Below are 12,622 nucleotides of genomic sequence, written 5' to 3' on the forward strand. Positions count from 1 at the left end.
TAGAGCTAGCAGTAAAAAAGAATATGCCAGATAAAAATGTCATTGATTTTAAATTAAACTAATAATAAATAATAATTTAAAACCACCAAAAAAAACTTCGTTTGACTTGTTAGTCGTTAGATAATAGTAATAGGTGGGTCTAGACCTAGATCTATAATTTAATAATTTAGAAGTTAGAGATCTAAAATTAAAATAAATTGTTACATGTATCTAAAATCTGACCAGAATCTAGATCTAATATTTTAACTAAATACTAAAAAATAGCCTACTGGACTGGTGACGGATTACGGAAGCTTCATGTAAATATAAATGTCATGTATTACTTTAGTTTAGATTTTAGATTTAGTGTGTGTAGTCAGTGTATAGAGTCTAGTAAAATAATAGTAGTACTATAAGTTATAATTATCATAGAATGATAAAATGGACCCAGATTAATCCTATAATATACCCCATTGATAAAAGTATCAAAGTTATCATTCTAGGCCTAATAGTTTTTTTTATATGAATTTTCAAAGTTAGATCTATGTGTTTAAGTTTAACTAATAACTTGTTTTGTTATGTTTCATTGTAAACTGCATTCGAGAGGTGTGATTGGCTTTAAAATTGCATACCAATGTTGCTATTAAAGATATAATGATAAAACTTTGCACATTTGTACTCAATGATATCTAGGCTATAGAAGTCTACAAATAAAATAAAAATTAGAAAAGAGGTAGATCTAGATCTAGATCTAACTAGAAATAATGAAGTCAAATTAAGGGGTGTAGCACTGCTCTATACTCTATACATAGTGACTGCAATAAGAGGATCTCCAGACTGCACAGCTAGGTTGCTATTCCATATACCATCATGAAACTTTATCTATTAGGACTAGAGCATGTCAAAAATACAATCATGCAAGTAAAATAAATTAATAAACATAGCTAGAGGAAAACTATAAATAGTGAACTTGAATATGGTACAGCACAATTAGACTATGATGATTAACTACACTTTTTTGTTGCTACTATAAAAATAAAGATTAAACTTTACATATTGATTCTGGTGTTAGTAATAATAATGCTAGTATACATATTGTACAGGTAATGTATAGAGTTAGAACTTACAAGTCAAACACAGCACAATATGATCAAGATACTTAACGATTTGCCATAAACATTGGATTTGTGTCTGTGTAAAACATGGTAAAAATGTTATTATTAATTTAGAAAATTTTGGTTCTTGTAATGTTTCTGATGAAAAGTGTTGAGATGTGCTAAAACTCAAAGATTGACATTTCACAGTATTCTTATTTATAAAATGTTTAGTGAAGTTGACGTATCCTTTGATAAATTCTTAAATGTCATTAATTAAAGTGTTCATGTTTTCCTTCTATTATAGTTGCCTATAACTAAAATTGTAATGCACTGCAGCTTATAAAATTGGGCATTATTATTTTTAATTTAGTCCCTTTTATAGATCTAGATAGGCCTGTCAGTATTTACATTTAGGCCCAACAGTTTTATATATATATATATATATTATTACACATCTCTAGACCCATTATTTTAGTGTTTTCATTTCCATCTAGATCTAGATTCTATTTTTTTTTAAAACTGTTTACAATATAAATATAACTGTGACGACAGTTTACAGGCGACAATGAAATTAATGAAAAGAGCAAGTAAAACATGTTATTATCTCCCCTTAGTTTCAAAACTAAATTATCTGCCCCAAAAAAGCCGTCATGATTGTAAACAGCTCACCAGACTGGTGGGGGTGGTAGTGATATAGTCTGTTGAGCTTACGTCTTGGTGTCTCCCATGGTCCCAATGAAGAGAATAATATATATTGATTCTACTTTTCAGTAATTAATATTTTTAAAATTCAACACTACCAATGCTGCGACTGAAAATTTTTTGCTTTAAAACACTATCAGTAGCTCCCCCCCCCCCCCCTGTGAAAGCAACCGTCCGTGACAATAGTTTATAGATGACAATGTAAAGATCAAGCATAACTTATAATTACCTCCCCTTAGTTTAAAAACTGATTTATCTGCCCCAAATAGCCGTCACTTCTATTGTAAAAATTCGGGGTGAACCACAGTTCACCTGACAGGTGGGGATGGGGTGGTAGTGATATGCCTAGAAAGCGGGGTAGGAACGGCTAAGCTGCGTGGTGTCTTGTATGGTCCCCATGAAGAGAATTTTATATATAGATGTGTTTGATTGTTACATGTCAGACCCACCCTTAAAATTATGTAACACTTCAATCTACACCCAGTCTAAGGTTTCAATATTTACCTTTTAAAACAGCAATTTCTTTCAAAAGTATTGACCGACTTATCATTGATCAATTTTATTCAGTTAATTAAAAAAAAGTCTTTGATAGTGAGAAATAACTTTTAAATATAATTTTCAAAACTTATTTCTTAATATCAAAGTGTGATAAGATTCCCTCCCCAATCATCCCTAAATAAAAGTGTGATGTCATGTATGGATGACTCCTTACTAAGTATTTTTGTGGGTCTCTCTTGGGATAATAGAATTCTAAAATAAAATTAAATGTCTATTGAGATGGGTAATAAAAACACTTAAGTCTGTAAAAAAATTTCTTCCAAGCTCATTAACTCTTGGCAGGTCTTACTCATGTTTGTTTGTAAAATGAGTATCAGTTTCTGGAATTAACCTATTATAACTTTATTAATAACATTACAATACATTTTTTTAACAGATAGATCTATCAAGTAAAAGCACTAGGATGAATTCAGAAAATGCTAACTTCTCAATACTTTGCCAAAGTGATACTGTGGGGACACAGATTTGAGATTTTTGGGTTCAAATAAGATTACAAATGCAGATTTATTATCAAGTTATACACCTTTAGCAGAAATGCAGCCTGATGGGAACAGATATATAGAACATGAAACTACTATTTTTTCATTGAATATAACAAATCTTCCTGAGATTGTTTTAATAAATATAATGGAATACTTAACGTTAAAAGATCGTTATTACCTAAGTGTAACATGTCAATTATTTAAGGAACTATTTAACCATCCTACATTGTGGAAAGCTGCACATATAATTATCTGTATGGATGAAATTCAATGGCATCAGAGATCTGTTACAGAAAAAACAGTTACACATATAATTGACAAATATTCATATTTTTTTCAACATTTATACCTTGAAGTTTCTGGATATGTTCAACCTTTTAATGAAGCATGTCTAAGACTGTTTCAGAGTTTAAAAAAAGATTCTCGGCTAGAAAGTTTAACGATTAAAGTTGGCAAAGTAGCTTCAAGCAAACCAAATGCTCAGAGATTTGCCACTGCACACTCAGATTACAGGGATCTACCAAATGTAGTGGATTTGATAGACAAATCAAAGCATCTAAGGAGGCTAACAATCATTTCATGGCCTCTTCACATTGATTTAGGAGAGCAGAATAACTTGTTTATAGCTCTACTGAATGATAAACAAATGTTACAATTAGAGCAACTTAGTCTTTTTTACTTAGATATAAAACGAGATCTATGGGCACAGAGAATTCCTAAACTTCCAACAGTTGAAACCACACTCAAGTTGGTCTCACATTTTCGTCACTTGGTATGCTTGTCACTGCGGTCACCCATGTTAAATGATGATATTATAAAGGAATTAGCCTCAGTTCATAGAACAAAACTTCATACTTTACAGATTTTAATTATGTATTCCAGAGAACATAAAGTTGAGCTTATATCACCTTCAGCATGGACCATGCTCAACTCAGCATCTCCAATACTTAGGGTAGAGTATTTGGTAACAAATAGAATACCCTTTGAGCAACTCAGTCTCATGCTGTCACCTGAGATTCCTTTATCTTCTTTCACTGTTTTAAATTATGGGAGATGTGATGAGCAAGTGGTTGAGATGTTATACAATTATTACAATAAAACTTTAGAAAAATTTATTAGTCTCTGTGATTCATCACATTGTGATAAAGCCTTAGTCCAATTGGTTTCTTCATGTTCAAAGCTTAAGCACTTTGTTTATCATGGAGAGATTTATTGTAAAACAATCAAAGACTTGTCAGATATTATTAATTTGAGTAAAAGACGCCTATACTGTTTTGATTTTAAAGTAAAAAATATAGCCATAGAGGAGGAACCCATTAATTTGGATGAAACAGCCATTGCAAAAGATGCAAGAAGTCAAGAGTATTACCTAGTAAGTATGCATCAATGGCACCAAGATGAGGACAACAGAGCAAAACAGCTGGAACTGATGAAGATACATGTTTCTCAATCTTTTGGGTACAAGTGGAATATTTGAGATGGATTTATGTGATTTGCATGAACATTCTCATTGTAAAATAGGCATTGAAGTTCTAATCAACATAATAATTTAGTTATGATTTTTTAAATTAAAAAAATGTCTTAGAAATCTCTGTATAAGTATAAGAATCCAATCCATAGAAAAAAAATGTGATAGTCTAGTAAGATACTAAAATTCATGTCTATTTTAGCAGAATGCTTTAACTGGATAAATAATGCACTTTCACATAACAAAAACTCTTATGAAATATATATATATATATATATATAAGTCTTGTACACATTTTATTAAGTATTTAGTTTTTTTTACCTATATGCTCACTTTGGTTTAAACACAACCTACAGTAACAACACAAATTGTGAAGGTCTTTAATTTTATTTTCAACAATGATTTTCTAAAGCTGTGCTACATCTACAAAGATTGGATTTTATTTCATATTAAGATAGTTTTATTACATGCTGCGTCCAGCCAGTAACAGTAAAGTTGAAAAGTTGGTTATTAGGTCAGGTTGCCTGTGAACTATTAAAAACATGCCACCTCACTTGTAATACTTGTATGCTATAATAGGCTACTTTTTTTTTTATGGCAATGCTCAAAGGTGTAATTCTCTGTCTTTGACCAAAAAAAATTAAGATTTTGAAAACAGTCAAGGACATTTTGTAAAAATTTAAATCTTTAGGTACTAATAATACTAATAAATTGTGTAACAAAATTATATGACCATATATTATTTTCCTGTACACTATATTCATCTGTCTTTCCTTTAATGAAAAAAAAAGCCACTGTCACCATCATCAAAAATGACTCCAAACATGTCAAACCTACAAAGATGTCGGTTGTTTTTTTTTTTTTATATTTTTTTGTAAAATAGAAGAAATAAACTCAAAATAAAGTTCCATCTCTGAACATTTTAAAACTGTTTTTTTTTTTAACTCACTTGGGAATTGTTGCTTTTTCCTCTTTAAAACTTACTAATGAAATGGTATTAAACAAGTATATTTTTAACTGGATAGTTTTCAAATGAAACAGAACAACTCATCCCTCTATTTAAATCAACAAATAAACTGATTAAGAGTATAAATTTAATAAAGTGTAGTTTTTTAATACATTAATTATTTAGAATATGATTATTTTATTTACAATGACAAGTAAGTAATTTACATCATTGTAAAAGTGAATAACAATAAATCCTGAGTCCTTTGTCAATGATTTTACACAGATCATCATTAAATTTAAAAAACATACTAGTAAAAAACTTGTAATTAAAATTATTTCCCTAATCAGCACTCCTTGAACACAGAAGCCTCAATTTGGCTTAGAATTTGATTTCAAAGTTGTTTGATGAAAGATATCTACAGTTGTTTCATGACATGGCCGAAGTTCAAGATCACAGAAACCAATGGAAAATTTATCACAACTTTTATATAAATCTAGACCTCTGCCAATTTTTATTACCCATCCTGTATCAAGCCTGTAATTATTTAAATAAAAATAAATCAGCTATACATAATAGATTTTTTTTAAAGTATTTTATTTATTTTAATTGAATTATTATATTTTAATATATATTTTAAATCCTCAATCTCACTCTGTTATTATTAATAATTGATTGCATTCATTTGTCATTGATTAGTGTTTCATAACATTGCTTCATGTTGAGTAATTATTAATTTTGGAAAAAATAAAAGCACAGAGCATCCAAAACTTATTTGAAATATTGAACTAGCTGACGAAAATTCAAAAAATAAAATTGACCTGAAAATCATAAAAATACCTGATTTCCCTATCATGCAGCGTTGTGGAATAATTCACCAGCAACTGAATGCCATATGCCTGCAATGATTTTTTAATGCTCTCTATTTTTTGATTCTGCTGCTGCTGACTACTTTGATCCTAAACCATCAAATAATTTAAAAATAAGTCTAAAAAAATATTATAGATTGCTGGAACATATTTGAAAAAATAAAATACATGAAATATACCTCATCACTCCCAGTATTTAGAACAATTTTGTTGACATGTGTCTTTTTCTTTACAATCAGTTCACAAAGTCTCAAAAAATTTTGGATCTTTGGAAGATAATACTTTTCATCAAGTTTTGACATAAGATCTTTATAATTTGAATCAAGTTATCTCTTAATTCTTTAACATTCAATTCAGTCAAACTATCGAATATGTTTAAAACTGTGGATGCAATTACAACATTTGTACCTGATGATGAGATCTTATATAAGGATCATCAACTTCCACACAGGTAACAAATTTGTTAAGATATTGACCAAACAAATTTTCATATGAATGTCCAGTGGAGTTTGGTTCTATATGAATTTGTAGGTGTTGTTTTGATGCTGGAAATAAAAATGTGCATGGCTTAAAATAGTTAACAGCAAACTATATTATTTTTGTCAACTATCTTCACTTAGTAAGCAATTATCAAATAATTTTATGGGTTAGCAAGTTTTTTGACAAAGGAATTAACCAAGCATCTGTTTTTAAATAGTAATTAAAAAAAAAATGTATAAATAGTAGTTTGTTTTTCACCTTCCTTCTCTTCTTTCACAAACACTTTCAACTCTTCCCCTCTAGCCAAGTATTCTTCAATTTTTTGTCTGTACTTTTGCTTTTTTGTTACATCTGTTACAGCTGAATTACATCAATATAAATAAATATTCATATTATTTGTTTTATTCAGTAGCCCAAATGTTGCTGTTTAAAAATAATTTTAACTAGGTACTTTCAAACCAAATCATGAAATCAAATTTTATACCCAATTAATGACAATAACAAAGTCAAATATTGAAGACAAAACATAAACCTACTCTTTAAAACCTGCATCAACAGCCCTACACCTTCTTGATAACATGTCAGTGATTCCTCAAATCTGCGACTATTGTCAAGCTCGACTGCTCTTTTTAAAATAGTTCTAGCAGATAATTCTACCCCTGAAGCTTTGTCATCTGCCATTGTATGATCTTAAAGAAATTATCATTGTTAAGCAGAGTAAAAGAAATGACTTATTCATCTAAGAATTATGATCCACTTAGGTACACTTAAGAACTACTTATGACTGTATAAAATTATTTAACTGTTCTAGAATTTTTAAGAAGGTCATATATTTTTATGTGCTCAAAGTTTGCTACTGTATTTAAGGTAGGCCCTATATTAGTATTTTTATTTTATTTTTAAACAAAAAGTGAATAAAGAAAAGTTCTGAAAAGTATGTATTATTAAAGTAATATGTATATTGTCTTATGCTACACATATTGCATTTACAAAATAAGTAATTTATTATTTAACCAAACCCAAAGTTGTATTGCATTTTGTTCAAACGGTCAAAGATTAATACTGTTTAAGATTAGTAATTTTAGTAATTATATTTTCTTTAATAGTTTACTTCTTGGTTCATTTTCTTTATAACAAAGGCTGCAGATTAGAGCACATAAATTTTTTAAATGTATCTTTTCTTTGCAACAACTGAGCTCCATGACATGGGTTAAATTTGTTGATTAATAGTTAATTATGTCTTTATATGTTGATATATTAGTAACGTTTGGTAGGTATATCTTTGTTTTGTGTAGAGTTCATTTAATTTTCAATGACCATCTCTAATTTGGAATAAACTAGGCTATATTGATATTATATTGAAAGATTTTTGGTATCTTGAAAAATACATACAGTATTTTTTTCGCTGGAACAATTAATACTTAGTTTTTTTTCTGTGATTAGCATGAAGCTACAATTTCTTAGCATTTAAAACACATTTTCTTTACAAATATAAAAAATAAAAGCTTATAGTTTTATATACTTTATGATGCAAGTTTTAGATCTAATTACAAAATATCAAAAAGGTTCAAATATCCACAATTATGATACTTGAATATTTTTATCCATCTAACACTTGATGACAGAAAACTTAAGATCTTTTGTACTGTTAATAAGTGTTAGAATTTCAGTTGTATGGGTCAGTTCCAAGGGATAAAATTTCATGGAAACAAAATGACATTATTATATTATTTCACCTAAATGAGATTGCTTTTATGGTTTTGAGGATATATAACTCTGTGTATGCTACAAGCCCACCAGTTTGTTGAGGCCAAGGGCCATCAGTGGTGTAGCTGGTGGGGGGAGGGCCAGGCGGCATCATCATAATCATCATCATTCCTGTGGACCCCGTGTAGAGCATAAGGACACAACCACACCTCTCCATCATACTCAATTCTGGGTGATTCCACCGTAATGGGCGCCAAAAGGGGTAGAAATAAAAATTACACAGCTAATTTTAACTGAAATATTGATAATTATACATACTCTGAGTTAAGAAAGTAAACAGATTCAAGTCTTTAGGTACTGATTTAACTGTTTTCTATCTTGATTGTGTAAAAACATAAATAAATTTTTCCAAAATGAGGGGGAGGGTGGAATCAGAAAGAGTTACACAGGATTGGTGAGTAGATAACTATTTTAATACTTAGAAAAGAAACAGAGAAACCATTACTTTAACTTCAGAGCTATATCTAGTGACTGCTAAAAAGTAAAAACAGCTCACCAATTTTTTAGTTTTCGTTACTAGATCTAGATTTCTAGATCTAGATAAACTAATTAAAAGTAATAAAGTAGATTCTAGCTAGATCTAGACTGGATTTATGTGGAGGGGGGGGGGGGAGATACAACATACAACTAAAAATGAGTTAGAATCTTAATCAGTTAGGCCTACACAGCTTGCTAGACTAGATTGTTAAGAATCGTCGGTATTCTTAACTTCTTACTTAAGAGTTAGATTTTTAAATCATAAATCTAAAAAGGGTAATTTTTTTAGGTGCATATATGGTCAGAGGCTAGTAACGTGCGAAAAAGTTGCCTCGTTGTTAAGGCTTTAATATCTATAATATAACGCTGGTGGTAGTGTGTCAGTCATTCCATCATCGCTATAGAATTTGGGAATTTCTCACTGGAACGGCCGGAAAAACGTGTTGTTCGGCGGCAGTTTAAAGTACTCCTTGGGTTTGGGGAGGAGAGACGTCTGGGCGGATGTTCGTGAGAGCATTGGCTCTCAATTTTTTACTGTAATTAAATTATGTGAATATATACCGACACCAGCACGCAGCGTGGTGCGCTTTAAGGAATATCCGGCCTAAAGTGGGGCCCCCATCCGCGCTGAGCGCGGTAAAATGTGAAGTAATATCCATATCCCCACTTTAGCAAAGCGTGCAGCGCGGTAAACACTGAGGATAACGACATTCGCGCACAGCGTGGTGCGCTAAAAAATATCCGCCCCAATGCGGGGACCCCCATCCGCACTCAGCGTGGTAAACTCTGAGGTAATATCCATATCCACATCGTAGCGAAGCACGGGTATAAGCTACACGCATGCAGAAGGAATATTAACCCCAATGAAGGGACCCACACACTGGTATACGCGCAGCGTGGCATGCTGAAGGAATAAAATAATTCACCGTGGCACAGCACAGGTATATAGCTCGTGAGAGCGTTGGCTCTCAATTTTTTTTACCGTATTTTAATTGTCGTGAATATCCATATTCACGCCAGAGTGCTACCGTCACCCGCATGTAGCGCGGTGCGCTGAAAGAATATTTGCGCCAATGCAGGGACCACACCCGCGTGCAGCGCAGTAAACTCTGAGCGCAGCGCAGTAAACTCTGAGGTAATATCCATATCCACACCATGGGAATATCCACACCGTAGCGAAGCACGGGTATAAGCGTTTGTGTTTAGTTTTGTTCTGTTCTCAAGTTGGTACATTTAAAAAAGATTTGCCGTGGCGGGGCACAGGAAGGCAGCTAGTTGTGATATATTTGTGTCAAATATTATAGATAAGTGAATAATACACCAAAATCAAAAGCTAAATATTACTAAATATAGGTATTCTAAATGAGCCGAAAAATTTAAGCCGGTTTTAAAATTTTTTGGTCGCGTTGCGGCATCGCGCGGCGGTCCGACCCCATAACACATACGCAATTAGAAACCACTGATTTAGAAAGAAGAATGGTAGCTCTGTAAGATGGTATAACTTTACCAGCTGTATAATATAATTAAATGCTAAAAATGTTCAATTTAAAATTTTAAAATGATTTTTTTCCATTAAAAAATAATTTTACAGCCGCCAAAGTTGTATATTCCGAAAGGGCATCCAATTTGCCATAAAACTGTTACGATTTAATGAACACTCCATGTATGGGGTCGGACCGCAGTAAATGAAACCAATGTATACAAATCGCGACGACCCGCATCTAAATTTCGCCGGCTTGAGTCAAGATTGTGTTGAATTCCGGAACACCCGACCTCGGTTCAGAGCAAGATTTTGTGTTTATTCGTTGATTACAGTGGATTTAAAAACACGTGCAGGTAAGTTGAATGCACATTATATTACTAGCTATATTCTATTTATTTATGATTAACTGCTGCTTTAATACATTTGAATATTAGTGTCCGCTTATCGGTAATTGCTCCACGCTTAAAAATTTTTTTTCCAAAAAAATGACCTAGCCTCTTTTAAAAGTCAGTTGTATTTAATTTATGGTCACTGAAATAAAAAAGGAATGCACAATTAAATCAAAAAGATGTTTAAAAGGATGATAGAATTTAATTTGTTTTAGTAAATTATGTTAGTTAATAACATCGGCCGATTAAACTATCAATATTTTGTCGATATTTCAAGCCGATTGTCCGCCATGTTTTTTTTTACTTTCTCGTAGTGTTGGGTTCAACTATTATATTACCGCAGCGGTTAACAGCATACTTTCAATTTATTGTAGCATTGTTTTTTTTTTGTCTTTCCTAGTTTCATAGTTAACTATTCTATATATGTGCAGTAGTTACATTAAATTTTAGAATATTACGATCTTTTACATTTTTTATCTCTAGATTTATTGTAATGACGACTTAAAATAAAATGTAGCCCCCCTTCCATAATAGTTTAGTCCAAAGTTGTTTCTAGATTTAGTCTAGATCTACTTAGATTCACTATTGCTTTCATGTTAATATTTAGATCTAGTAGTAGAACTATCTATAGTGCTTACATTTAATATCTAAAAAGCATTGAGCAGCCTTACTTTTAATAATAATATTATTATTATTCTATTTACAGAGCAAGATATTAGCATAAAAGAAAGGGGAAACTCATTGGCCTACCAAAAATTTTGTATTGTTGTGAAAGCAACAACAGGACTCCTGAATACTTTTGAAGGAAACCATATGTCAAATGTTAGTATTGTATGCACTTTGCTTATTATTTATAATGATGTAATGTTACATGATTGATATCTAAGTTGGTATAAAGATATACAGGCCTGCTATATAAGTCAGTATATTTGAAATGCTAATTAATTGTTTTTATTCACAGACATTTTCTATACTCTGGACCAATGGAAGGATCCCTTACTAGATTCCATAATTTGATCTGTAACCTTGAAGAAGACAAACTCAACCAGGATATTGACTATTAATTACAATGCTACCCAACCTCATAGAGAACTTTCCCAATCAGAATATTGACCTGTCTTTTTGAACCTGCTCTAAGATTTCTGATAATTGTATAAGTTAGGACCTAGACATTTCCAGAAGTTGACTTTGATCAATAACTAACTAGAAGAAATAAATATACTAGTAACAAGTAAATTTATGCTAAACAAGTCATGATTAGGAACCAGAGTAACAAAACTAGATGAACATCACAACTCTATTAGGGTAATTTAAAAAGAATTTCAGTTTAACTAATTATCTTACTTCGTCAGTTTTTAAAATGCATGGAATTTCTTCTTATCATAGTATATAAGTAAAGAAGTAGTATAGTTATTTAGTTTTTTATAACAAAGTAATGCTAACATGTTTCCTACACAATTTATATTACTTTCTTAAAAGTAAGAACACTTTTTGCAAGATGTTAGGTAATGAAAATTCTTGATTTTGGGCGTTAAGGAAGGATGCCTTGTATTGTTTTGCAGAATGATTATTTTATGTCTCTGTGTTTATTATATATTAAGAACATCATGTGCTTTAAGTTGGTGTAAAATTTATTAAGATACCTTACTTAAATATTTTTTAATAATTTTTTGAAAAAGGATGAAATTTCTAATTTTTATAAACTGACCTTGCTGAATCTGGTCTCGCTAATTACTTTCTTTATTAATTCTTTACCTGTTTATTTTATATTAACATGGTTTGAATTTCCTTTCTTAGAACATTTATATTATTAATGTGACTTAATTAGTTGATTTTCTATGATTTTTTAAAAATGACTGTAAATTAACTTTTTGTCTCCCTTTTCGTACTTCGGTAAAATTGTGCTTTGGCTCATTTTTATGTGA

At 31.0% G+C, this 12,622-nt stretch overlaps 3 protein-coding genes across 6 annotated transcripts; 2 read left to right on the forward strand and 1 right to left on the reverse strand.

The window, feature by feature from the left end:
- Positions 1 to 139: 139 nt before the first annotated feature.
- LOC131938020 (uncharacterized) lies at positions 140 to 5,304 on the forward strand. Of its 2 annotated transcripts, none has more exons than XM_059295830.1 (2): positions 140 to 299; positions 2,713 to 5,304. In XM_059295830.1, the coding sequence occupies exon 2, from the start codon at positions 2,871 to 2,873 to the stop codon at positions 4,293 to 4,295; it is 1,425 nt and encodes a 474-aa protein (XP_059151813.1). In that variant the 5' UTR covers positions 140 to 299; positions 2,713 to 2,870; the 3' UTR covers positions 4,296 to 5,304. The 2 variants fall into 2 exon arrangements, with proteins under 2 accessions (XP_059151813.1, XP_059151823.1); XM_059295840.1 differs by lacking the exon at positions 140 to 299 and adding an exon at positions 1,088 to 1,184.
- Positions 5,305 to 5,410: 106 nt separating this feature from the next.
- LOC131938027 (MIT domain-containing protein 1) lies at positions 5,411 to 8,872 on the reverse strand. Of its 3 annotated transcripts, none has more exons than XM_059295853.1 (7): positions 8,379 to 8,865; positions 7,118 to 7,270; positions 6,840 to 6,941; positions 6,510 to 6,646; positions 6,281 to 6,367; positions 6,073 to 6,191; positions 5,411 to 5,769 (listed from the first exon to the last, which is right to left on the reverse strand). In XM_059295853.1, the coding sequence occupies exons 1-7, from the start codon at positions 8,506 to 8,508 to the stop codon at positions 5,604 to 5,606; spliced, it is 894 nt and encodes a 297-aa protein (XP_059151836.1). In that variant the 5' UTR covers positions 8,509 to 8,865; the 3' UTR covers positions 5,411 to 5,603. The 3 variants fall into 3 exon arrangements, with proteins under 3 accessions (XP_059151836.1, XP_059151845.1, XP_059151855.1); XM_059295862.1 differs by lacking the exon at positions 8,379 to 8,865 and adding an exon at positions 7,693 to 8,290; XM_059295872.1 differs by lacking the exon at positions 6,281 to 6,367 and having other exon boundaries at positions 8,379 to 8,872.
- A 1,305-nt stretch (positions 8,873 to 10,177) lies between these two features.
- On the forward strand, positions 10,178 to 12,449 carry LOC131938049 (uncharacterized). Its single transcript, XM_059295910.1, has 3 exons — positions 10,178 to 10,661; positions 11,404 to 11,519; positions 11,659 to 12,449. The coding sequence occupies exons 1-3, from the start codon at positions 10,511 to 10,513 to the stop codon at positions 11,698 to 11,700; spliced, it is 309 nt and encodes a 102-aa protein (XP_059151893.1). The 5' UTR covers positions 10,178 to 10,510; the 3' UTR covers positions 11,701 to 12,449.
- The last annotated feature ends 173 nt before the right edge of the window (positions 12,450 to 12,622 follow it).

This window comes from Physella acuta, unplaced genomic scaffold, assembly GCF_028476545.2.
Source record: "Physella acuta isolate Inbredline_101_S28 unplaced genomic scaffold, ASM2847654v3 ptg000017l, whole genome shotgun sequence".
NCBI lineage: Eukaryota > Metazoa > Mollusca > Gastropoda > Physidae > Physella > Physella acuta.

What these genes read in the sequence shown, in the direction of transcription:
- LOC131938020 (XM_059295830.1), top strand. Translation starts at nt 2,871, where the DNA reads ATGCAGCCTGATGGGAACAGATATATAGAACATGAAACTACTATTTTT.
- LOC131938027 (XM_059295853.1), bottom strand. Translation starts at nt 8,508, where the DNA reads ATGATGGAGAGGTGTGGTTGTGTCCTTATGCTCTACACGGGGTCCACA. An exon ending in CCCTTGGCCTCAACAAACTG is followed by an intron (nt 7,271 to 8,378) that starts GTGGGCTTGTAG and finishes AATTTCTTTAAG; the next exon opens with ATCATACAATGGCAGATGAC. An exon ending in CTGCATGATAGGGAAATCAG is followed by an intron (nt 5,770 to 6,072) that starts GTATTTTTATGA and finishes AAATAATTACAG; the next exon opens with GCTTGATACAGGATGGGTAA.
- LOC131938049 (XM_059295910.1), top strand. Translation starts at nt 10,511, where the DNA reads ATGAAACCAATGTATACAAATCGCGACGACCCGCATCTAAATTTCGCC. An exon ending in GGATTTAAAAACACGTGCAG is followed by an intron (nt 10,662 to 11,403) that starts GTAAGTTGAATG and finishes TTCTATTTACAG; the next exon opens with AGCAAGATATTAGCATAAAA. An exon ending in AAGGAAACCATATGTCAAAT is followed by an intron (nt 11,520 to 11,658) that starts GTTAGTATTGTA and finishes TTTTATTCACAG; the next exon opens with ACATTTTCTATACTCTGGAC.